The 26941-nt window shown below is 41.2% G+C and overlaps 1 protein-coding gene across 1 annotated transcript; it reads right to left on the reverse strand.

Annotated features, from left to right (window-relative positions):
* Window positions 1-1311: 1311 nt before the first annotated feature.
* On the reverse strand, window positions 1312-24366 carry SLC27A2 (solute carrier family 27 member 2). The gene is made up of 10 exons (XM_053465137.1): window positions 23819-24366; window positions 12261-12470; window positions 11519-11677; window positions 10446-10570; window positions 9637-9831; window positions 8628-8724; window positions 7204-7402; window positions 5993-6090; window positions 2657-2787; window positions 1312-1589 (listed from the first exon to the last, which is right to left on the reverse strand). Exons 1-10 carry the CDS (start codon window positions 24294-24296, stop codon window positions 1413-1415), a joined length of 1869 nt encoding a protein of 622 aa, XP_053321112.1. The 5' UTR covers window positions 24297-24366; the 3' UTR covers window positions 1312-1412.
* Between the last annotated feature and the right edge of the window lie 2575 nt (window positions 24367-26941).

Here is a 26941-nt window from a genome sequence, read left to right on the forward strand (position 1 = left end):
GACTGGTTACAAGGGAGACCTCCAATTTCCTGAATTGGCCGGCAGCACACTCGAGGGGGCCTTATTGGATGTAATTGAATAGCCTACGATTAATCCTGGGGCTAATATTGGGCCAACCTGGCTACAGTATATATGAACATATTAGGTTAGCCTCATTACCCACGCCTTCCTGGGTGATATGAGCAAGATTTGGGAATCCTGACGCCAATTAAGATTACATATAATTGCGTGATGAAGAAGACATGGCCATTCCATCCTCTGATCAATATGGCTTATCCATTGGTAAAAGGATAGCATCAGATATTGCTGTCAGATCTTCCTGAGAAAGTAAACTGGACAACTCAATTCCATGTAAAATGCAACAGTTTTTGTTTATAATAATTAATCTTTTACCCCAAAGTTTAATTTGTAACCACAAAATCTTCAGTCATGGGAATCTATAATGGCAGTTCTGGTTGGTGAGGGTAGTAAATCTACTATTAAATGGAAACAATTGGGATTAATACATAATAATATAGTATAAAAAGAAAGATTTGTGAATATGTACACAGGCCATGTACCAGGAAAACCAGTAGTTTATATGCTGACCACTAAACTTCTGATACATCTGAAAACATTGATAATATATGTCGTTTTCATGCACTCTCAAAAAAGCATTCTCTGGATCAAGTTCCTTGGGTTTACAATTATAATATCACGTGAAAAACATAAGGTTTTATCTGAAAAAGAGATCCCCGACGTGATGAACGTTTATGTAATTTTTCTTTGTCTATTCCATTTGTCTAAAGATCTAGCTTTTTGTTGGTTCTATGTAAACATGCGAGATTATAAGCATATTACAATGATTTGGATACAGTAACTTTTATTGACATATTCTGTTTTATAAAATTAATTTCAACTATTTGGTTATCATTTCACTAAACTGCTTCAACCATAGAAATTTATTTGCAATACATTTTCATCTTCTGAAAGTACTTGATTTCTCATAGCCCATGGCAACAATATGCATAGTTTGTAACTTATTACAGAGATTGCCAGAAAAGAGCAGTGCTGTGTATTGCATTTATATTACAACACGTACAACTGGGTGTTGTTTATTTCTGATACTAGCAGAGAGGTCCGACCTTCTCAATTGGTCCCTGTGGGGCACTAAATGATGTCCTCCAGGAGTAAATGTTGTTACTTAGATACCCTTTTAAGAAAAGACAAACACACACTTATATTAACCCCTTAATGACAAAGCCCGTACATGTACGGGCTCAAAATGCATTGTTTTCAATGGGTTTAGGGACCACCCATTGTCCTTAAGGGGTTAACAATCTCTTTTTAATGTAAAATATGCTAACTACATACAGAACTACAAATCCGTCTTATGTGAACCCAGTCAATATTTCCCGTGAATGTGTCCGGTCTTATAACTTTATTTTTTTATTCTTTATGTCTTCGCAAATAGTCTGAGTCATGGGAACATATTTCTTTTCTCTTTCATCCAGGAAGTAGAGAGGGTCAGAGATAACAGCTGGGTCAAAGCCTTCCTTTACAACCTCCACCTTGCGCTGCTTAAAGGTTCCTGTGATTTCCAGAGAATCCTGGGGAAAAAAAGAATTCCAAAAATATAAAACCAGAAAGTTGTGCCAAACAAAAGAATATTTTTTTTAAAAAAATCAATAAAAGTTTGATGATAAGGAATTTCGGAAATTTAGTAAATTATAACAGAAGCCTATCTCCTGCCCCTGGCTTAACACTAGGTTGCCCAGATGTTAAGTATTGAGGTCACGATTAAGTTCCAGGAAGTATATCCAGTTGCTTGTTTTCTACTGGGAACATGCAGGACAGCATACTGCTTGGAAAAACAAGTTCAGTTGTAGTGCATCAATATTTTAATAGGTGGTGTAATACCTGTACTATAAACACTATTCTAAGTTTAAAGGTAGAAACTCTTTGCAGAAAAGAAAAAAAAAACAGTTCTGCTAAAGTTGATTTATTTAACATGCTAGAGAGAGATTGATATTTTGAGTGGAATAGCACCTAACTATTTGAGTGCAATGGCATATAATTAATTTCGTGTATTTTGATGTGCAAATGGTTAACACATAACTACTGTTCTATTGATCAGGGGTCCTCAAACTATGGCCGCACAAGTTTTTATCCGGCGACCAGCAACTTGCAGCAAGATGGTAGGTCCAGGCATGCCTACTGGGTTACCGGGAAATTTCCCGTTAGGCCGCCTATCAAAATATGTGTGACCGCTGCTGTAGTGTCTGCCACCGCACCGCATATGACATCATACCAGAGGGATTGGTTTTGTAAATATGTGCATACATGTAAACCTGATATAGACCTTGCTAAGTAGGTGATAGATAGCATAGATTGTAAGGTAGCTGGACCCTCTTCTCCTTCTATACTGGTCAATATTATTATTACTTTTGTATACTTTTACTCTAATTATTGTTGTTTTTGTATTCTCCCACCAAGGGAGGACTGGCACATTGCTTTACATGAGCCCACTGTGCTCCCACTCTGTGAGTGGGCCAATCCCAACTCTGACCAGCCCTGTTTTAAGTATTTTGGACCACCTGGTAGAGCTGGGGTCAGGTCACATTTGCACTTGTAGTTACTCGTATGATATGTTAATTTATGCAAAGAAATACTTTACCTGAATCCTAACGAAGCGGGGTCTTGCGTAATTTGGCAGAAAGTCTCTGACATGTGCATACAGCTTCCTTCCATCAAATTCATATTCATCTCTCAGACGGATAGTGGCCATTCCTATTCGACCTTCATGATCTATAGAATATATAATTGAAGTTTAATGATTTTTGCATTGCAAATACATTCTGTATCAGTAGACGATGGTCTTATTTAAGTTGCATTTAGTGAGATAGAACCAATCTAGCCTGTCCTTTCTGAATGACTTTTTATCATGGCTTCATGCACATCTCAAGCGTTCTTGAATTATTTTATTGTGGTTGACTGTACTATGTGAACTGGGAGTCTTTTCCCTTTCTGTAAAATAGTAATAACGCATTATTCAGTCTTCCACCCTCTTACTTTAAATCATGCCTTTTAGTTTGGGTGCTCTTTTTATTATAAGTAATTCTTGGGCTTTATTTAATCCCCTGACATACTTGTCTCCATTGGGCCTCCTTTCTTCCCTTGCTCTTCTGGGATATACCTATCAACATGTAAGTCTTTTCTGGTATATCTTCTTAGTAAGATTGTTCTCTCTAAACGTTTAATGGATTTCAGAAAACATGGTTTTCAAAACTGGACAAAGTAGTCTAAAAGAGGTCTCACCAGTGATCTATAAAGTAACATCACAAAAGACGGCCTGGTATCCAGGTATCTTAACTTTTTCACTATTTTATCAGATAATGTCCAATGTTTGATGTCCATTAATCATTTGCACATAATGATACATCATAAATGCACATTTGTTAAAAAAAAGCCCTTCCTTGAAATCTGAGGGACCTTCCTTGAGGTCCAATCACTTTAATAATGCGTAAATAAGAAATGATTGTCGTTTTTTGTATATACGGTACTAGTTGCTGTTTAAAGCAGAAGATTCCGCATGGAACTACTTTCAATTGGCCTTTACCCTGCATGAACCTTTTGTCTATGAAAAGCAAACCCTGTGACAATAGTGGCTCCGTGCAGATTTCCACTTTGGCACAATGTTGTTTCACCAGCAAATAACCAAGGCAGAACATTTGGGGTCCACAATCACTTTGAATATCTCTTTAAATTGCTTGAGCTTTGAAGTAATGATGAATATAAAAAAAAGTTTTCTGTCATATAAAGCCCCAAAGGACTTCCAAGCATCGAAGATGATCCCTTTGTATGAATGGGTCGGCCAAGTGCTCTCCATTGGTGCGTATCAACTGAGTGTCACAGCAAGTTAACGGAAAACCCAGGTATAGACTTATTTGCCAACTGTCTTTAATGATCTTGGTTCACTTGGCCAATGGTATGTTGTTGTGCTTTGGCATTAGTGGAAACAATGTTTGAATTAAGTCAACGGTAGTTCACCTTTTAAATGAACAACTCCAGAAACTTACAGTATGCCCATAATGTAAAAGGTTTCCATAGTTAAAAGTGAGCACATCAGGTACAGAGCTGCCCTGCAGTGTGTAAGATGTGTACCTGAGTAATTGGTTCCATGTGGTCTGGGTGATTTATGAATATTAGTCAGCGGTGCACCACTGGATTTATTTATTACAGAATTAACGCCATGCCAACTGCTTCTGTGATGGCCATTTTCAGATAAGGGTATGTCTCTACGGAAGGATTAATTCTTACTGTATGAGGTAATAAAATGGGTTCACTTGGGGGGTTAACCGCGGTAAATTCACAACACTGAATTTGGCAAGATGTGTAGTTTCACCTCTCCGGATTAACTATGTATTTAGCAGCAAGGAATGTTTTAGGGTTGGCCTTTCATAATAGTTAGTGCGTGCACGATGGGATTTATTATTAACTATTTAGTGACACAGAAGGGGTTAACATATCTTCTTTAGGCCTAGGTCATTCTGCATTCCGTTTTCTGGTAAGGAACTGGTTAATTGCTGCTCTATGTGTTGCTTGTTATTGTTAAGGAATATATGAAACACAGAGAGAGGGCAAAGTGGGACAATAGCATGTCTGACAACAAATAAAGTCTCAGTTTATTCAAAATAAACAATTCTGCTCTAAATACATGCCATTCGACGCATTACTTTAACACGAACTGTCACCTTTACAGCTTGTTTAGCATAACTAAGTTACCGGTAATTTGGAAAAATGGCCAGGCTAGATGGTTCTTCTTTGCCAACAAGTTATTTGTATCTAATAGGAGGTTAAGTAGCTGCAACTCTGAGATACATACATTCATATATAATCATATAGACTGATTTGTTATCAATAAACCAAATTACACCTGCTATATGTTAAGCACTAAATTTTAAAATGTAGAATTTGGGAAAGTGACAGAACTGATTTCACTTCATTTGCTGTTTATGACTGGCCATGCGGAATAGAGAGCCTTTTGGCACTGTGGTAAAATACTACAGATAATCAAATTTTAATCTCAAGTGCATTCAAAGGTGCTGCCTATATTCAGGCCAGTATCATATGCTGAGTATATGAACTTGCCAAGTTATAAATCTCCATATTCCGAGCAAATAATATCTCCTGCTTAGTGAATTATGAGCTAATAGCACAAACTTTTATCTATGTTTTTACATTGCAGTATAATACCAAGGGAAGGCTGTCTCTTGGCAATTATGTGAGTAACCTAAGCTCTAGGCTAAACACAAATGGCCACCAGAGGCTAATGCTAGATCTCAATTCTGGATCAGGTTTTAAACTTCTGTAACATAAAACTACTCCACAGCGTACAAATATTTTTCAGCTGCCTTTGTGTTTTCAGAACTTTATATTTATGGATGAACATTTAAATAATTCAAGAACAAACAACGCTCTGTGTGCTCCAAACAGCAGGGTTTTCGCCTACCTAACATATTGGTGCTTTTTAAACACATGTGGCATACTCTCTCAATACTGGGCCTAAAGTTGAGGTGCCGTCGTTCAATATTTTTTTGTTTCATTATATATATTTATACACAGGAACTGAGTATTTTTCATGCTTTTCCATTTCAAACCACACCAAACAGTAATTAGGGTGATGACTTGTGGACGATGTTGTTTCTGTAGACCCCCAGTGACTAGGGTTGCAAAATTCAAGACAGAAAACACAGTGTAATAGCAACAGAGCCCCAGCAACCCACATCAGCCAGAGAATCATATTAAAGGGAGACTCACCATCATATGCACTTTAATTTAATGGTGTAGGGTATGTTGGTCTTGCTTTACTCACTGATCTACTTACGGACAACGCTTTAAGTAGATCAAGAGCAGGTCATTGAAAAATGCTGCTCGCTATTCTGGGGCTTTGATGTACAAAGGGTTAACACTCACAATTATTTAATAGAAAAAGTAATTAAAAGTTTCATACTTGGAACAGGTACTCCATACACATTAACTTCTTGGATAAAAGTTAACAAGCTTAGAATATCAGCAACTTCTGTGGTTGCCACATTTTCTCCTTTCCATCTGAAAAGAAATATACATTGTTAGAGCTGTAATGATAGAAGTTGCTTTGTCTGCCTGCCTGCGGTGCAGTATTTAAGTTAATTTCATCAAAGTTACTAAGTAAAAGGACATGTATGGAGTTCTCCACATGTGGACAATCATTGCTAGTGTACATAATGTTTTCTGGTGAAGGATCATATGAGGTCAGGAGTGTAAAGATCAACCATTACTATTCCAAAATTTCTAGATCGTCTCTATCTAATGTTTCTACGCAGCCACCTATGATCAGCGTTAAAAGTTTTCCCACTTAAGAAACAGTCCTAAATATAGATATGGTATGGGTCCACCATATGCTATGGGTAAAGATAAAAGTATCTGCAAACTTGAAATACAGCCTTCCCGTGTGATAATGAAGTGCCTTAGGGAACATAACCTGCTCTGTGAGATGTATTGTATACATTTTCAACACTGTTTTTTAACACAAATAACATCTGCTTTTATTAAACAAATTCCTTACCATAGAATTGCATATTTATACGCCCTTAAACATAGATTCCAGAACTTGATAAAGTAGAAAGTAGCTAAGCGTAGTAATTGAATGCTAAGAGGACCATTTGACATGTATAGAAATTTCCCAGTGAAACACACACAGGAGAGGTACGGGTAAGTGCAAAAAGTAATTAAAATACTGAGGTAAGCAAAAGACTGCATTATATAGATATCTGTTAACTATATCATCCCTTTGGGGGATGGAGAATTAAGCAAATAACATCACTCAAACCTGCCGTTGTAATAGTTAAGGTTCTTTCCTTAAAGTTAGAATTAAAAGAAGTATCCTTAGTAGCCCACATGTGGTTAAGTGAATCCTTTCAAATAAGTTACACTAATAAGGACCCACTTTTAGCACTACCTCTCAGACTATTTGTATTTGTAACCAAATGAATACCATGATGTCATGGAACAAACCCATTCCATAATAACCTAGCCTAGGGGACATTGACAAGGACATTCACAACATGTTATAGTAAAGTGTTAGTAAAGGTGCATTCTCCAAACCCTTCTAATACTCTGCCTTTCCTATATTTACATAATATTGATATAATAATGAATAGTCATTAAAGCATGGAAACCCACCTGAATGTATCTCCAACTCTGTCATGGAAATAGACAAAATTTTGTTGGTCAACTGTCAAAAGATCTCCGGTGTTAAAGTACATATCGCCTTTACGGAAGACGTCTCTAAGTATCTTTTTTTCTGTATTGGACTTATTGCCAGCGTATCCACCGAAGGGATTAAGGGATGTGATCTTACCGATTAAGAGTCCAGGTTCACCTACAAGAAGGGAGACAAAATATTTAAAGGTTTCTTGTTTATTATCAAAAACCTGCTTCTCTATCCTCAGTTGATTTATATGAAGTCGGGGTTTATTATATTTGAGTCTAATCGTATATATATATACTGTACTTGATTATAAGACTATTTTTTTTCCAGAAGCAATTATCTGGAAAAACGACCTTGTCTTACAATCAAGGTCATCTTTCATTCAGACCTCAGATCTGCACCGCTGATCAGCCGAATCAGCATTTCCGCCACCTATTACAATATTCCCTGGACATATTATATGAAAGACTTGCCAGACTGTGAACTGCAAACCAATATGCGGACACGCGTGGGTGCGTGAGTTACCCCACGCTCACGTGACCCTCGCCACTAAGGAGCGATCTTCACGAGGTGTATGCAGCATTATGCAGCGTGATCTCCCACAGTCCCGCCCGTCAGTCTGTGCTCCTCTTCACAAGTTGTAGAGAGGAACTGGTTCAAATAGGAGTTAATCTTTGTGAACTATATACCCCATGATTCTCAGACTGCCGTAAGGTTGACATCATGGGACATGTTGTCCCTAAAGATGTGCTACTCATCTCCGAGCCACTGACTTGTTTTGATGTTATACTTTGCAGATAATCGGTTTGTTAGGTGTTGTAACAATTAACTGTGTTTTATGGCAAAACAGTCTTTTTTTCTTCTCCGTAAGGCTGTCTTATATTTAGACCATTTTCTTTCAATAAGATACTAAGTTGTCTTCTAATAAAACAGTTACACGTGTGTACGTGTGTGTGTATGTACAGTATGTATATGCAATGAATAAATATATTAAAGGTTCTTAATTATATTAAGGAAGTTGGGATTTAACAAATGTATGTGTGTGTTATAAATATACATATACAATAGGTAATATACAGTATATTCTAAAAAAACAAAACAAACCAATCAAATATCTGTTTTTAAACCCACATTTCCATGAAGATTCAGCAGTATAGTGCACTTCACGCTAGCAATCTAAAGGTTAACCGAGTAGCCAAACCTATATACATTTATTGCACCTTGCAAGGATTGCTTTCCAGGTTTCCAACCACTGAGATGGCCTTGGCTGGATTAGCTTGTAGATAATAAAAGAAGGGTTTAGAACCTACAGTTCAAATAACTAAACAACGCTAGATACACATAGTAATATCGCTGACCCCCATGGAAAAAGCTGTGTTGAACCACTAAATAATACCTTTTCCTTTCTTAACTTTAATACAACGTCCCTTGGCATCTCGAACAGGTTCATCCTTTTCTACATCATACTTGATAAACTCGTAAGGCGTTAGTTTCTAGAGATAAAAAAAACAACTAAATATTATTACGGTAACTTCACAACATCAAATGAATACAATACGATATGTATCATACAAGATGGTAAGGCAGAAATTTTGCAGAAATCATTAGATTCACTTAGTAATGGCTAGAAGCTACAATATTAAACCCAAGCTGCATCGCTGCTGTACAAACACAGCATGCAGGTTATTAACCATTTCAATGCACAAGTCTTTGGTGCCCAAAACCACAAAAGACAACACGGGGAAGGCACAGAAAGTTACACTTTAGATTTAGATCAATAATAATAATTTGCAAAGACCCATTAGATGTTATATGCTTTGTATTATAGGTGGACAATTCATAATTGACAAGTCTTGGAAAAAAACTTTGTGTGATTTTCTAGTTAAGCATCAGCTGAATTCACTTTGAGCTTGTGGGGTCTACTTTTCGGTTCAAGATCTTGGATGGTAGACGCACAGACACAAGTGACAAAATCATTTAGCTGTGTGCAGTGTATACTTTAGTGCACTTATGTCACAAAGGACTAAAATCCAATTTTGAGTCTTAAGTTTGGCTTAAGAGTTTTATAACCTTCCTAAAGAACATTCACATAAACATTGAAGAGCAATCAACTTTGTGCTTCATATACAGACTGGAGAATATAAATCAGGTAACCACTTATTGGATTAGGGACATTTAACCACAAAATAGATATCTGCTGTAGTTCCCTACTGAGACGAGCAAATCACTAGATCGAACGATCTATCTATGAGCTTATATAGCGCATAAACCCTGCTTAACGCCAGTTTAAGATGTTAAGGTGAGCCATGAAAACAAACCAAGCTATACATGACACCACTGTTTCTATGGTGGAAACATACTGTAGCTTGCATGAGGATGTGCTTCGCAGAAAGCTAGGGACATACCTTGTGCCAATAACTCATTCTCCCCACTGCTCCAACTGTGTTGGTGTAATTGACAAATCCTACATTTCCTTCAGTGGCTGCGTAAAACTCATACACATGAATGTCACCGAATCTCCTAAGGAATTCACTCCAGATGTCAGTCCGAAGTCCGTTTCCAATGGCCATTCTTACGTTGTGGGAGGCATCGTCATCTGACTGTATAAAACAATATTGGTTACCCAAGAATCGCAATCCATTGTACAGAAAATGTAATTATTTTTTGCATGTTAGTAATGCCCCAGCAAGTGCATCGCAGCCAGGGTGACACACAGGGTGGGTACCCAGCAACATGGCACATTTTTTACATTATCCCATTACACTGTACGCCAGTAGTGTGGGACTTAAACACACAATCATACAGTATAGTGAAGAGGTTAACTACGAACATATGGATGTTTCAGTATCAGAGACTAACTACGTACACAAACAGGCTGAAACGCAGCTACGCACTCACTGTTACATTGTACCCGACAATGAGGAGCCAGTTATGCCAGGCGGTTGAGAGGTTAGACCAGGCTGTCAGAATACAGCCTATTCCTTGCATAAATCTGACTATACAGACAACCAGCTTAACGTTTCAGGAAACAGTCAAGCCAGACAAATGCCAACCATGTGACAACCCTAGGCTCATACCCTAGGAGAGTGAACTGATAGGACATGATTTTAGTGTCCCAGCCTCATTGGGAACTATGGAAGTATACTGAACATCAGGGTGTGTTAATAAGTAATAGTGAATAATACAAACACTAAAAAAAACTAAACAAACATACCTTTGGGACGTTACAAAGATATCGCAACACCTCTCCAATGTATTGTATAACAGTCACATTATATTTTCTACAATCATCCCAAAACTGGGTGGCTGAAAACTTCTGCCTTAAGGCTATGGTTGCACCTAATAAAAAAAGTAAATAAATAAGAGTAGTAAAAACTAAGTAATGTGTGCACTAAAAATTGGGCTAAAACCCCCCAGAAAAACACAGAGTTCAAGAGCAAAATGCAATAGTCCAAAAGGTTGATAAACAAGTAAAAGCCCTAAAAGAAAAGGTCAAATAATGTAATAAAAATGTATTTTTTCATGCTGTTGCTTCTGCAGGTCTGTTCTCCTCTCGCAGTGCCACTTTTACAAATAGTAGGGTAATTAAACAGAAGACATGCATTTCTCTACAATATCAGACATCATTTAAAATGATGAGAAAGTACCTTAAATTTACACAGCAGACCAGTCTAATGTATGTGGTGTCACCGTGTACAGTAGGCAGATAAAGATATATATAATGATGTATGTCTATATATATATATATTCATTCTCTATGAATAGGGGAAAACATGTATTTCTTAGGTAAGAGATTTTGACATCATCAGGCAGCCGCCAGACTTAAAGTGCCAGGGCCGTGCAAGGGCCACGGCCCATGTCTAGTCCTGCTCTGTCTAGTACCTCCAGGATGAAAGGGAGTCAATCAGTATATAAGAAGCATACTTCCCAAAAGTCCCTCTCTAGGAGCAATAGTCATTCTTTAAAACCCAAATCCAAATCCCCAGGGCTCTCAACGAGTAATGGAAAATACATCATAGGCATTTATCAGTTCATAGGAAATTATTTTTAAACGCACTTCAATAAAAAAAAGTGTTATATGGTAAGTTGCTGTAGAAGTGGGCAGAATAATCCTTTTATTATATAGCTGTTGTGATCCATGTGCATCCATGGGTTAAATCGGCACAGTAGAGCTGCAATGCCAGAGTTTGATAAGTAATGAATCCTTTGAACTTCACACACAAAACCATCAAATAATAATTTATCAGTAGGTTTTGGGCTGTTCAGTTAGGATAGTAACGCTATTACCTTTATTGATGCATCCACAGACGCCAATCATCATAGCAGAACTATGATACAACGGAAGAGCGGTGTACACAATGTCCCTTGGTCTTACGTTGCAAACATCAAACATGCCGGAAGCTAGCAGCAAACGATGATGATTAATGATAGCAGCCTTTGGAAGACCTATTAAAGTTAAAATGCAGAAGTTTAAATTAAAATAGCATAATCCCCACCATGTTCCAAATTACGCAATAAAACAACTTTAGTCCAAACCTAGCAATACCTATTGCGATATAATACATGAATATTACATTTATCACGAATATGTTTTCACAATTTAGCTCAATAAATGTTTCTGTGGACTAGAGGTGTCCTTTGCCCGCATAATAAGTTGCTGAAATCATTTTAGAGCGGCTAAAGGTTTATAACGCTGGGCACTGTGAAACTATACCAAATTATTGATATAAGAACAGGTGAACATTTCAGCTCACTGATACTACAACGGTCCAAAAAAAGAACAACTCAGCGGACACTCCATGATGCATAGTTATTGTGGAAAGATTTCTTGTCATGTCACTGGTTTAACCGAGGGCTATGCAAAGTGAAAGTGGACCTTATTGTAGGAGAAGCTTACCAGTGTTGGGACTTTTATAAAGCATAGTGAATACAACCATCTGAAATATTCAATTTGAGTAGCATCTACCTTTGGAGATAAACACTGAGTACTACTATAACCATAGATTGTATCTTATATGCCGTTAGTTACCTGTAGTTCCAGATGTGTAAATGTACATAGCAAGAGATTTTGCACTGATGAACGACCTCAAGGATTTTGGAACTGAGTCATCTGACGAAGCCTTAACTTTGTCCAGGAACGTTTCACACCCCTCACCGATGGCTGTTTCAGTTACATAGAAGACTCTTACATTTTCTTTCCTAAGTTCTGGCATCACCTCCTCAATGGCATCCTTGAGCTCTTTGGTTAAAAAAAAACAACACGTTTTAGAGGGATACCCCACTACTCTATGTCATCGCCTTACATTTTCCGTTCTCCTCGGCATCTATTACAGCTATTTCATCCTAAAACCTAAATGTTAAACATACAAGTGAAAATCTTACAGATAGTTCTAAGAAATCACATTCACACTTAACTTGTTCAAATATTTAAGGTGAGAACCAACAAATTACCAACTCTTTGTAATGAAGGCAATATAGATAGGTATACAGTATGAGTGATATCACAATAAATGCTTCAACATCTACTGAGTGTTAGTATTTATATTATATTTTTAGACTATAAGGGTGACCTATACCCGCCTGTTGTCATTATGGTACTTCTGATGGGTGCAAGAGATACTTCATTAACATGTTCATGATATTTGATATGAGAGTGAAATAAGGTAGTAGTTGTACATGTCTAATAAAAGCTAAGAAACTAAGCAAAACCTAAGAACACTATTTAGAAAAATAAGTACTTTATTTTCTACGAACATTATTCTGAGTATTATGGGACTTCATGCATTTACCCATCAACAAGGGGGGGGGGTGAAGCAACAGCAAAGTTTGAACAGGAGTTGGCCAAGCAAGCTATCCAGCTGACTCGAGACAAGTATATCACATGCAGTGAGACGTGTTCGAACAAATCTCTTACATGGAAAATAGTTGGGGGGAAAGGCAAATGCACATGGAGGGGTTCTACAGAATGCCTCATGCATTAGCAGGACAACATGTAAGATTAAAGGGACCTCTCCACTATCCACTATGCCTCATATGATTCACTCATCCCTGGGGACCCTCGACGACTATTACAGCACAGCCTAAACTAATGAATGTTTCTGGATGGTGAAAGCCCTAGAAGCCCCTTTCACCCAGATTTCTTATGCAATGTAAGACCTTTAGTAAGTCATGTTTTAAACATGGCTAAACTTTGTGACAAAGTTCAGCTTTAAGCAGATAAGCCTGTTTTCATACACACCCTTCCTAGCACTACAGAATCTAGTGGGGCTCTATAAATAAATGTAATCTATGTAATATAAAGTTATTTTAAAAGTACTTTTTTTAGGGGATTTTAGCTCTTTGTTGTGCACGATTCTAAGTTTAGCAATGATAAGTGTGGTGGGGGGAATTGAAATGATTGTATCTATTTGTAAGATACAAGTAAAGGCGCTGTTCCAATTACACTCCTAAATTCACCCTCTTTCCTGTCACTACTGGATGCCAAAATCCTTCCTAGAAATAATTCTTCAATCATATAGCTTTTGCCATGAAACACTTGTCATGTGACAAAAAGGAGGCAATAATGAGTTATTGCCATAGAAACTAAAAAGTATCTCTATTGTTTGTGGGTTTTTTTTTTATTAAACCTGAAAAATTATACTTTTTATAAGACTTTTTTTGCTTTATATGTTAGAGAAAAAGATTGTGAGTGGAACAGCATCTTTAAGTGAGTGCGCTGCATGCCATTTCAAAGGGTTAAAAGGTTGTATAGATGGATGGAAATTGTAAATATGTGCACAAACCTTAATTGCTAGGTAGGTTCTCAAGAGCAGGTATGTGTGTATGATGCCCACGAGGGCCAGCGTGGCCAGAGTGGGCCCTGACTGGGCTCCCGAGTAGGGCCAGGCTTTTGGCGCCAGTTTTGATGGGTTGGGGGGAAGTTACTTAAGGGGTTGTGACACGAGGTTTGGGGACATTTTGTAGTCACCGTCCCTGTGTGGTGGTTCCTACCGTAGTTTGCCTGGTAGGCTTTATGGTTTTTGTTAATTATTTATGTTTATGGATGTTATTTATTATATTTTTGTGTTCAGTTGGTAGTCTTTGCCCTGTTAACGCAACGAGGTGTTGGGCCTAAGGTTGCATGGCATCGACTTGCTTAATAAATAAAATTGGCTGTGGCCTTTTCAACCCAAGTTTCATGTGTCGTCATTGGATTAAAGTAAATTGGGTGGGGGCCTGGCCAGGAGATCGAGGGTACTTCAGTCATGTGTTTATGTTAATATTGTATTCTTCTTCATAGTTATCGCACTACAGAATTTAATTAAATACTATTCTTAGTACACACATCCATTAATATTAATACTAATTGGGTGTGTGTACTTCTAAGAATAGTATTTGACATCAAAATTGTAAGCTAGAATACGATGAGGCATTGTTAGGCTGCTAGCATAAATATTATTACATTTATTGTACAAAATAATATACAGTGCTGTAACACCCTCTTTTGGCATCCAGTAGTGACAGGAAAATTCACCCTCTTTCCTGTCACTACTGGATGCCAAAATCCTTCCTAGAAATAATTCTTCAATCATATAGCTTTTGCCATGAAACACTTGTCATGTGACAAAAAGGAGGCAATAATGAGTTATTGCCATAGAAACTAAAAAGTATCTCTATTGTTTGTGGGGTTTTTTTTTTTATTAAACCTGAAAAAGTATACGTTTTATAAGACTTTTTTTGCTTTATATGTTAGAGAAAAAGATTGTGAGTGGGACAGCACCTTTAAGTGAGTGCGCTGCATGCCATTTCAAAGGGTTAAAAGGTTGTATAGATGGATGGAAATTGTAAATATGTAACAGATTGTAAGTTCTCAAGAGCAGGTATGTGTGTATGATGCCCACGGGGGCCAGCATGGCCAGAGTGGGCCCTGACTGGGCTCCCGAGTAGGGCCAGGCTTTTGGTGCCAGTTTTGATGGGTTGGGGGGAAGTTACTTAAGGGGTTGTGACACGAGGTTTGGGGACATTTTGTAGTCACCTTACCTTGTGTTGTTTGTCCCGCCCTCCATCCCTGTTTATTGGGGTATGTGTGTTATGTTGGGGTACTTATGCTGTCACAGCCGGGTAGGTAGCTTACCAGGCATCTAGGGAGTGTGAATGCTCTGGGGGAGAGCATTTGATGGGAGGTTCCCGGTAGGTGGTGCTGGGAGCCCCAGGTTTGGGTTTGGGCATCTTGGTATGTCCGTCCTTGTGTGGTGGTTCCTACCGTAGTTTGCCTGGTAGGCTTTATGGTTTTTGTTAATTATTTATGTTTATGGATGTTATTTATTATATTTATGTGTTCAGTTGGTAGTCTTTGCCCTGTTAACACAACGAGGTGTTGGGCCTAAGGTTGCGTGGCATTGACTTGCTTAATAAATAAAATTGGCTGTGGCCTTTTCAACCCAAGTTTCATGTGTCTGTCGTCATTGGATTAAAGTAAATTGGGTGGGGGCCTGGCCAGGAGATCGAGGGTACTTCAGTCATGTGTTTATGTTAATATTGTATTCTTCTTTATAGTTATCGCACTACAGAATTTAATTAAATACTATTCTTAGTACACACATCCATTAATATTAATACTAATTGGGTGTGTGTACTTCTAAGAATAGTATTTGACATCATAATTGTAAACTAGAATACGATGAGGCATTGTTAGGCTGCTAGCAGAAATATTACATTTATTGTACAAAATAATATACAGTGCTGTAACAGTGCTCCATTGCTGATTTCTTCCATTTTTGCTTAATTTCACATTTTGATGTTAAGGTGTAAACACTAAATGCAGTTTTGAAATGATCATTTCATTTATTGAAGGTAAAGAGTTAATCGAATAATCACCTGTGTGATAAAGTACCGTATTTGCCCGAATATAGGCCGCACTTTTTCGCCAACTGCCCGGCAGAGTGGCATATCTGGGGGGGGCAGAGTGGCATATCTGGGGGGCAGAGTGGCGTATCTATAAGTAAGGTGCATTAAAATGGCTATTGGTTTTCTGTTTGTATGTAATATTTGTTGGCTAACTACATAATAGATACCAAAAATGTTAAAATACAGTATGTTTGGTAGAATACTGTTTTACTATTCCACTGATGTGTATTTTTTCTAAAAATATAAATTTTTCTTTAAAAGCACCTAACTTTTAGGGTGCGGCCTATAATCGGGGGCGGCCTATAATTGAGCCAACACGGTAATTACCCGATAAATTGGTTGTGCCACCCTTGGTAGCAACAACTAAAATCAAACATTTGTGATAAATAGCAATGAGTCTTTTACATAGCTGTGAAATAACTCTTCTTGGCAGAATTGTTTTCATTCATCCACATTGGATGGTTTTCAAGCCTAAACGGACTTTTTAAAAGCATGTCACAGAATCTTAATCGGATTTAAGTCAGGACTAGGGCACTCCAAAACCTTCATTCTGTTCTTTTGAGCCATTCAGAGGTGGACTTGCTTGTGTGCTTCAGATCATTGTCCTGCTGCATAACCCAACTGCGATTAAGCTTTAGGTCACAAACTGATGGCCGGACATTCTCCTTCAGGATTTTCTGATAGGGAGCAGAATTCACGGTTCAATAAATTAGGGCAAGTCTCCCAGGTCCTGAAGCCATAAAGCAGCCCCAGACCGTCACACTATCACCAGCGTGTTTGACTGTTGGTATGATGTTCTTATTGTTGAATGCAGTGTTAGCTTTACACCAGATATAACGGGACCCATATTATCAGTCCACAGAATGTTATCCCAAAATTCTTGTGGGTTATCAAGATGTTTTTGGCAAATGTGATATATGTGAGTTATGGGCAGATCCAGTGGGGCAACAAGTAGTGAAAAAGAGGTAACTCCCAACATCTGGACTTACTTCATTATCTCCCTAACTTCCAGGAGGAGGCGGAGTCACTGAAGGTCACGTTGTGTGACCCCATCGGGGTAACGCTGCAGCTCACAGCACGAGCTGCATTAAGCACAGGCTGAGACTTCACGGGGTAAGTGAGCTGCGTGTGTGTTACTGGCTGTCTATGTATGCATTTTAGTGTGTGTGTCTGCCTGGGTCTGCACGTTAGTGTGTGACTGCCTGGGTATGTACAATAGTTGTGTCTGGCTATGTGTGCATCTGTATGTTAGTGTCTGTTTGGGTCTGCAAGTATTGTTTCTCTGCCTGGGGAAACATGTTAGTGTGTGTCTGCCTGAGTATGTGTGTGTTTGGGTATTTTAGCGTATGTGTACGTGTCTGCATGTTAGTGTGTGTCTGGGTATGTATGTTAGTGTATGCATGTTTGTCTGCCTGAGTATGTTATAATGGGTGGCTGGGTATGGTAGTGTGTAACCATGTGTTTTTGGGTATGTAAGAATGGGTATGTTAGTATGTATATCTGGGTATGGTAGTGTATAACCATGTGTCTTTGGGCATGTTAGTGTGTGTCTGGGTTTTTTATTGTGTGAGCATCTGTTTTGGGGTATGTTAGCATGTGTTTATTTTTGTATGTTAATGTGCGAAAATGTGTCTTTGTTTGGGTATGTTAGTGTGAGTGCATGTGGGTATTTTAGTGTGTGAACATGTGTCTTTGTCTGGGTATGTTAGTATGTGTGTGTCTGGGTATGTTTCTGAGTGTGTGGAAGTTGAAGAATTTTTGCTGATCGAGGATGTCAGTTCAATGACCTCTTTACCTCATTGCTTATCCTGCTGATAGCAGATAAGATAACACTACAATCGCCTGTCTATCTCATTTCTTAGTTTACTGATATCTTGTTTTTGTTTGGAAGAATGCATATGTATGGTATGTTTTCCTGTTTTTTCTTTGCTCTAAGTGCCTTGTTGCAAAAGAATCAGAATGGCTAGACGATATGCTAATAACTGTTTGCGCTTTTTTGCCTATATATTGTTAGAAAATTAAGGAGGGGGAGAGAAGCCTGCGAACTGGACTCTCCCCTGTGCGCACTTGAATAAAGAAGCTCTTGCTTATTCAACTCATTGAACTGGTGTCGTCAGATTTCTTGCCGACATTCACAAGTGTGTGGGGTGTATTTTAGTGTGTGAACATGTGTGTGTGCGTTAGTGTAAGTGCCCCTCCAGGTCAGGCTTTGGAGCTGCCCTAGATGTGAGTCGCCATGCAACTTTCCCATGGATGCCATTTTGCACAGTCTTTTTCTTAGTGTGGAATAGCGGACACTGACCTCAACTGAGGTAAGCGAGGCTTGCCGTTTATTATATGTTAGTCTGTGACCTACTGGATAAGTTGTCAATGAGCTCTTGGAGACATTTTGGTAGGTCAACCATTCCTGGGACGTTTCACCACTCTGGCACTTTTCAAATCTGTTTATTGGACTACATACGATCGGCACTTAATCTGCGTATTTGACTAGATGTACCGTATTTGCTTGATTATAAGATGAGGTTTTTTCCAGAGCAAATGCTCTGAAAAATACCCCTCGTCTTATAATCGAGGTCGTCTTTTAATCAGACCTCATTCAGCTGGGGCCGTGCTGCTTACCGGGCTTTGATCGCGAGCAGCGTCTGTGCTACTAGCAGCAGGAGAACAGGAAGCTAGCACAGTCCTCACATAACTCTACCTCCCCCCTCCTTCCTCTGGGGCGGGGCCAGAGAAGTTGCTCGCACAGCCGGGCCCCTGCAGAAGTCTGCGAGTGGGAGATCTGCAGTTCAGGTAACGGGCTGGGGGGTGGGGGGTTTGAACGTGTGTGTATGTGTGATTAATGGAATGAATGAGTATTTAAATGTTTGTGAATGAGTGTGTGATAGCATGGATGTGTAAGGGGGTGGGGGTGGTAGCATGGCATAGGGAGGCTGTTATCACACTTCTATCATCCCAGGTTCCAGCATGTACTGGCTGCCTTGGCTTGATAGGAGTGTGATTGCTGTTAGCAGTATATATATATATCTCCAGAAATGCATTTTAACCCCCTATATGCCACTCAGCCCCATGATATGCCTTTTAACCCCCTATATGCCAGAGTGGCATATAGGGGTATAAGGCATATCATGGGGCAGAGGGGCATATAGGGGGTTAAAAGGCATATCATGGGGCACAGTGGCATATAGGAGGGTATAAGACATTTCTGGAGGCAGAGTGGCATATAGAGGGTTAAAAGGCACATCATGGGGCAGAGTGGCAAATAGGGGGGTATAAGGCATTTCTGGGGGCAGAGTGGCAAGCCTGGGGGCAGATGTGCATAACTGGGGGGGGGGGCAGGTTGGCAAATAAAAGGAAATAAAAAATATATTTTTCTCAATCATAGCTTTTATTAAATATGAAAATTAGTTTACATGAATTAATATTTACTAGTAAAACTTTTTTCCTATAGGGTAGTCTTATATTCAGGCTTTTTGTTTTTTTCCTAAATTAATATTTTGATTTTGGGGGGTCGTCTTATAATCAGGGTCGTCTTATAATCGAGCAAATACGGTAATTGCCATGTGTCAGACTCCTGTCTTCCTTCCTCGTCACTGTCCCAATGGCTAATAAGAAGAGCCATACAAATTGTGTATAAGAAATGGTTGGGATGCAAAATTTAGCCTTAAAGCAACCAATGGGATGTTCCTGCTAATTGGGTAATTCTACATGTTGCTATGGCAACAAGCACACTTTTCAAACTTTGCACTAAAATAACTTTTCATACATAAACTCTTGTTTTTTACACAACCTCTAATGCAATGTGTAATGTAAAGAGGGATTTTCTTGGGACAATATTTTAAAATTTTAAGACAGAAACCTGCTATCCAAGGCAAGCTCTTGATGGGTTAGTCTTATGTTACAGCAACGGAGCTGAGCACTAACTATGTCCCTAGATCCCAAATCCCTTCAGGATTTATCTATAGTAAAATGGGGCAGTATTTCTTTTTAATTAATTCGGTTTCTATAGAGTTGCAATGATTTCACACCACGAGGGATGTGTAACTATTTCTCTCTTGCGGACTTACAATCTATTGTAATGATATATATATATATATATATATATATATATATATATATATACCGTATTGGCTCGGATATAGGCCGCCCCCGTATATAGGCCGCACCCTAAATGTTTGGTGCTTTTTTAAAGAAAAAGTTTTTTTTCTTTAAAAAAGCACCAAAAAAAACATGCTGCCACTCTGTCCCCCCCCCGAGATATGCTGCCACTGTCCTCCCTCCCCGAGATATGCTGCCGCTGTCCTCCCTCCCCGAGATACGCTGCCGCTGTCCTCCCTCCCCGAGATACGCTGCCGCTGTCCTCCCTCCCCGAGATACGCTGCCGCTGTCCTCCCTCCCCGAGATACGCTGCCGCTGTCCTCCCTCCCCGAGATACGCTGCCGCTGTCCTCCCTCCCCGAGATACGCTGCCGCTGTCCTCCCTCCCCGAGATACGCTGCCGCTGTCCTCCCTCCCCGAGATACGCTGCCGCTGTCCTCCCTCCCCGCGATACGCTGCCGCTGTCCTCCCTCCCCGCGATACGCTGCCGCTGTCCTCCCTCCCCGCGATACGCTGCCGCTGTCCTCCCTCCCCGCGATACGCTGCCGCTGTCCTCCTCTGCCCCCCCTCACGCTGCCGCTGTCCTCCTCTGCCCCCCCTCCTCGACTTACCGGAGCAGACTCCCGGGTGTCTTGCGGGGCCGGCGAGGGACATCTACGCAATACGCGTATGCAACTTCCGGTACCGGAAGTTGCATGCGCGTATTGCGTAGATGTCTCCCACCGGCCCCGCAAGACACCCGGGAGTCTGCTCCGGTAAGTCGGGGGTGGGCAGAGGTAAAACGCTTAAACAACCTCCCGTGCCGGCATGCCCCCCCCCCGTGGGAAGTGCTGGCAGGGGAGGCTGTCTGAGCGTATCGCGGAGAAGGATGCAGGTCCCCTGCACCGCTGCGGGGGATCTGTATCTTAACCCCGCTGCCTGCCCGGCGCCTGGGACTGCATGTCCCGGGCGTCGGGCGCTAGACCCCGAATATAGGCCGCACCCCCACTTTAAAAACTTAAAGTGGGGGAAAAAAGTGCGGCCTATATTCGAGCCAATATATATATATATATATATATATATATATATATATATATATACACACACACACACACACTGTATAGGTCTGCATTTCTCACCTCCAGACCTATTATTTACGACACCCCACCCTTCTCTAATACCATCACTTGTTTTAAGTTGTAACCTCTATCATGTTGATTAGTATTGCTTCGGACCTGATGAAGGGAGGATAACTCTCGAAAGCTTGTCTTTTAAATATTATGTTAGTCCAATAAAAAAGGTATCACCGCATACTCTGCAATACTCTATTCTTGACATCGTGTCTACTGGACTAATACGGCTTCACCCATTTACATTGCACGTACTGTATATATATATATATATATATATATATATATACACATACATATATACACACACACAATTTATATATTAGGTGTCATATATATATATATATATATACACTGCTCAAAATAATAAAGGGAACACTAAGATTACACATCCTAGATCTGAATGAATGAACTAATCGTATGACATACTTGCGACTTCACATAGTTGAATGTGCTGACAACAAACTCACACAAAAATCAAATTTATCAACCCATGGAGGTCTGGATATGGAGTCACACTCAAAATCAAAATAGAAAACCACACTACAGGCTTATCCAACTTTGATGTAATGTCCTTAAAACAAGTCACAATGAGGCTCAGTAGTGTGTGTGGCCTCCATGTGCCCGTATGACCTCCCTACAACGCCTGGGCATGCTCCTGATGAGGTTGTGGATGGTCTCCTAAGGGATGTCCTCCCAGACCTGGACTAAAGCATCCGCCAACTCCTGGACAGTCTGTGGTGCAACGTGGCGTTGGTGGATGGAGCGAAACATGATGTCCCAGATGTGCTCAATCGGATTCAGGTCTGGGGAACGGGCGGTCCAGTCCATAGCATCAATGCCTTCCTCTTGCAGGAACTGCTGACACACGCCAGCCATACGAGGTCTAGCATTGTCTTGCATTAGGAGGAACCCAGGGCCAACCGCACCAGCATATGGTCTCACAAGGGGTCTGAGGATCTTATCTCGGTACCTAATGGCAGTCAGGCTACCTCTGGCAAGCACATGGAGGGCTGTGCGGCCCCCCAAAGAAATGCCACCCCACACCATTACTGACCCACCGCCAAACCGGTCATGCTGGAGGATGTTGCAGGCAGCAGAACGTTCTCCACGGCGTCTCCAGACTCTGTCACACGTGCTCAGTGTGAACCTGCTTTCATCTGTTAAGAGCACAGGGCGCCAGTGGCGAACATGCCAATCCTGGTGTTCTCTGGCAAATGCCAAACGTCCTGCACGGTGTTGGGCTGTAAGCACAACCCCCACCAGTGGACGTCGGGCCCTCATACCACCCTTATGGAGTCTGTTTCTGACCATTTGAGTGGACACATGCACACTTGTGGCCTGCTGGAGGTCATTTTGCAGGGCTCTGGCAGTGCTCCTCCTACTCCTCCTTGCACAGAGGCGGAGGTAGCAGTCCTGCTGGTGGGTTGTTGCCCTCCTACATGTCTCCTGATGTACTGGCCTGTCTCCTGGTAGCGCCTCCATGCTCTGGACACTACGCTGACAGACACAGCAAACCTTCTTGCCACAGCTCGCATTGATGTGCCATCCTGGATGAGCTGCACTACCTGAGCCACTTGTGTGGGTTGTAGACTCCATCTCATGCTACCACTAGAGTGAAAGCACCACCAGCATTCAAAAGTGACCAAAACATCAGCCAGGAAGCATAGGAACTGAGACGTGGTCTGTGGTCACCACCTGCAGAACCACTCCTTTATTGGGGGTGTCTTGCTAATTGCCTATAATTTCCACCTGTTGTCTGTTCCATTTGCACAACAGCATGTGAAATTGATTGTTCATCAGTGTTGCTTCCTGAGTGGACAGTGTGATTTCACAGAAGTGTGATTGACTTCGAGTTACATTGTGTTGTTTAAGTGTTCCCTTTATTATTTTGAACAGTGTATAAAAATAATATCAAAACACAGCAAGAGTGTTAACCTGTTTTACAAGCTTTGTTTACATGCATATTTTTTTGATTTTTTTTTTATATATATAACATACAATTTGCTTGCTGGCAGATAAGACTCATTCGGCCATCTAGTATGCCCATTTTTTCTTGATATAAAGGCTCAGACCTTAATCAGGCTTTGGTCTTATTTTAGATACAAAATAGTAGCTATTTGCCTATCCCATGCATGTTGAAATCCCCTCACTTCAATAGCCTCTACCACTTCTGCTGAGAGGCTGTTCCACTTAACTACCACCCTCTCAGAAAGGTAAAACTTCTTAACATTACATCTAAGCTTCTAACCCTCTAGTTTTAGACGCCGACCACTGACTATTTTTTTGTTTTACATTTTCTGTACAAATAAAACAAATATTACATTCCACAGAACAAAGATGATCGGTGTACCCAGCAACAGTATCTCCCACCTGGAATTTAAATGCTGCGATTTGACTTAGAGGTTTATTTGGTTTATACATAATTGACATCATGAAGATGTGTTTTCCTTTACAAATACACTTCTCATCTAACATGTGAATATAAAAGGACTCACCTGGCGCAGCTAGGATGATCTTAGCCCCACTGCATCGCAAACAGTGTAGAAAGGATTGGGACCTGATGTTGTAATTGAGACAAGCCAGCGAACACCCTAATTTAAGCACCCCAAGCCAGATCCAGATATAAGCCGGTTCATTACTCATGAAGATTGCTATACTGTCCCCTGATTTGGCAGCTGCAAGTTTCCTTAAGGCTCTGGCTGCCTGGTTGCTCAGTCTGTCTACCTTGGAGTAGGAATAAACCTCATCTTTGAACAGCAGCATTGGCTTATCAGGAAACTTTTCTACCTTGTCCAAGAACATGTCCACAATGGTGTATGCTGGGGTTTTGCTGGTTAACTTCTTGGTCCTAAAGCCACATCGTAATATACAGATGAAGTTGGCTATATCCTGGAAGATATAGGGGAAAATGAAGCTAATGAGGAGAGGGAGAAGGAGCAGCCCTGGGAGGGCTGTGAAGAATACAGTGATCATGTGGTGGGATTGAATGGAGACCTTCTCTGCTGGGCTGCCAGTGCTGGATTGACCATGTCACAGAGTGCAGGTGAATGACACTCTGTGCTGTCAGGTGTACTACCCAGGGTGGAGCCTGTACTCCTACAATAACAACCTCCTCCCATACTCCTCCTCCAGCACAAAGCATCAGGTAAACCCCTGGGTCTGCTATTATGCCTACACTGCATGATGGGAGTTGCGGTATACAGCAGCTGTGGCGACAGAAACTGCCTTAATATAAATGCATATATTTTATTTTAGGTTGTTATTGATTGCTAAATGATGCATTAAAAATAAATTTGACTTGGTGATTATCATTATTGCCGCACTATTTTTTATTTTACATGCACACATATATACATAAATATACACGGATCAGCCGTAACATTATGTCCACTGGTGGGTGAAGTGAATAACACCAATAATCTTATTATCATGGCACCTGTCAGTGGGTGGGATATATGAGGCAGCAAGTGAACATTTCGTCCTCAAAGCTACATCAGCTTTGAGGACGAAATGTTCACTTGCAGGAGCAGGAAAAAAACAGGCAAGCGTAAGGATCTGACAGACTTTGACCAGGCGAATGGGTCAGAACATCTCCAAAACTGCAGCTCTTGTGGGGTGTTCACGGTCCGCAGTGGTCAGTACCGATCAAAAGTGGTCCAAGGAAGGAAAAGGGGTGAACCAGCGACAGAGTCATGGGTGGCCGAGGCTTATTGATGCACCTGGGGAGGCAAAAGCTAGTTAAATCCAACAGACAAGCTACTGTAGCTCAAATTGCTGACAAAGGTATTGCTGGTTCTGAGGGAAAGGTTTCAGAACACACGGTGCATCGCAGTTTGTTGCATATGGAGCAATGTAGCTGCAGAAGGTGGTCTGGTGAATCACATTTTCTTTGACATCACGTGGACGGCCGGGTATGTGCGTCGCTTACCTGAAGAACACATGGCACCAGGGATGCGTCCATGGAGGCCCCACCTCACAGTTTACAGGACTTAAAGAATCTGCTGCTAACGTCTTTTTGCCAGATACCACAGCACACCTTCAGAGGTCTAGTGAAGTCCATGTCTCGACTGATCAGGGCTGCTTTGGCAGCAAAAGGGGGACCTACACAATATTAGGCTGGTGGTCATAATGCCATGGCTGATTGGTGTATATATGGGCTGTCCTGCCTCCTCACCTTATGTGTAATGTGTTACATTCTTTCTGGAATAATATGAAGGGTTGGAACCCTAACCCCACATGGTTAGAAAGATACAACAACAATATAGAAATGCCTACCTTCATACATATCAGTCAAATGCACATCACACATAATTTAAAACACTTGCAACGTGTGCTTATATCTGCATAGAACATAGAATTTGACGGCAGATAAAATCCATTTGGCCCATCTAATCCGACCCTTTTTCGTGATGTAGAGACTGAGACCTGAATCTACAGGGGTAGACCTATGCCCCCTTCTTCCTGTCTCCTTGTACCAGTTCAAAATTGTTAAGAAAGGACCCTTCCAACCTGGACCCCACCAGGTCAGAAGAGCCCATTCTAAACTATTTTGAATAAGAAGAAGGAAGAATTCCACTGGTTGGCATGTCTTCTACTCCCTCGCAGTCCTCACACACTGTAAGCAGGAGATCAGACTCAGTCACTGTGCTTTGACTGAGGGAGCGTGACCCACAGGCCCAGCAGTATGCCTGGATCTGTGTATGTTAGTGTGTGTGTGTCTAGGTATGTTGGTGTGATTGCCCGGGTGCATGTGTGTGTGTTACTGTGAGAGGATATCTTACAGTAGGGACATGAGCTCGACAACGCAATAAAATATATGAGGCTGGTGTCCAAATATTTCCAGGGCTGCTTTTCACTCCCAGTCGAGCCCTGAAGTTTTAGTACTGTGTTTTTGCCAAAAGCACACAGGCACTTCTGGAAAGGCCAGGGATACAGCTGGGCCGGTGGGCCGCTCCCTCACTTCATTGATCAGTCCCACAATCAACAGTAAATGCATGGAGGGACTGACCCACAAAGGTAAATGTCCTCTCATTTGGCCTACCCTCAGTCACAGCACGATGACTGAGCACCAGAACATGATGTAAATTTCCAACACTCTGATGTAGGCAGCACGTGAGAACCGCAAGCAGGGCCGGCCTTTGGGGTGTGCGACCTGTGCGACCGCACAGGGCGCCACACTCCAGGGGGCGCCGCCGCCGCCGCCGGGTCCTCCCCCGCCGCCGCTGCCGCCGCCACGGGGTCCTCCGCCGCCACGGGGTCCTCCGCCGCCGCCGCCGGGTCCTCCTCCGCTGCCGCCGCCGCGGGGTCCTCCTCCTCCGCCGCCCCCTCCGCCGCCCCCTCTGCACCTAAATGAAAACGTTGTTTTTTTTGTTGTTGGTTTTTTTAACTTTATTTAACATGGAGGATGTTAAATAAATTTAAAAAAAACCAACAACAAAAAAAACAACGTTTTCATTTAGGTGCAGAGGGGGCGGCGGAGGAGGAGGACCCCGTGGCGGCGGGGGAGGACCCGGCGGCGGCGGCGGCGCCCCCTGGAGTGTGGCGCCCTGTGCGGTTTGAAGGGGCAGAGGGGGGGTAGTTTGAAGGGGCAGAGGGGGGGGGGGTAGTTTGAAGGGGCA

Source organism: Spea bombifrons, chromosome 4 (assembly GCF_027358695.1).
Source record: "Spea bombifrons isolate aSpeBom1 chromosome 4, aSpeBom1.2.pri, whole genome shotgun sequence".
NCBI classification, from domain to species: Eukaryota; Metazoa; Chordata; class Amphibia; order Anura; family Pelobatidae; genus Spea; species Spea bombifrons.

Coding starts and splice junctions, on each gene's coding strand:
- SLC27A2 (XM_053465137.1), bottom strand. CDS start 24,296: ATGATCACTGTATTCTTCACAGCCCTCCCAGGGCTGCTCCTTCTCCCT. Junction 9,832..10,445: donor ATCTTTGTAACGTCCCAAAG/GTATGTTTGTTT, acceptor TGTTTTATACAG/TCAGATGACGATGCCTCCCA. Junction 8,725..9,636: donor GAATGAGTTATTGGCACAAG/GTATGTCCCTAG, acceptor TTTTATCTCTAG/AAACTAACGCCTTACGAGTT.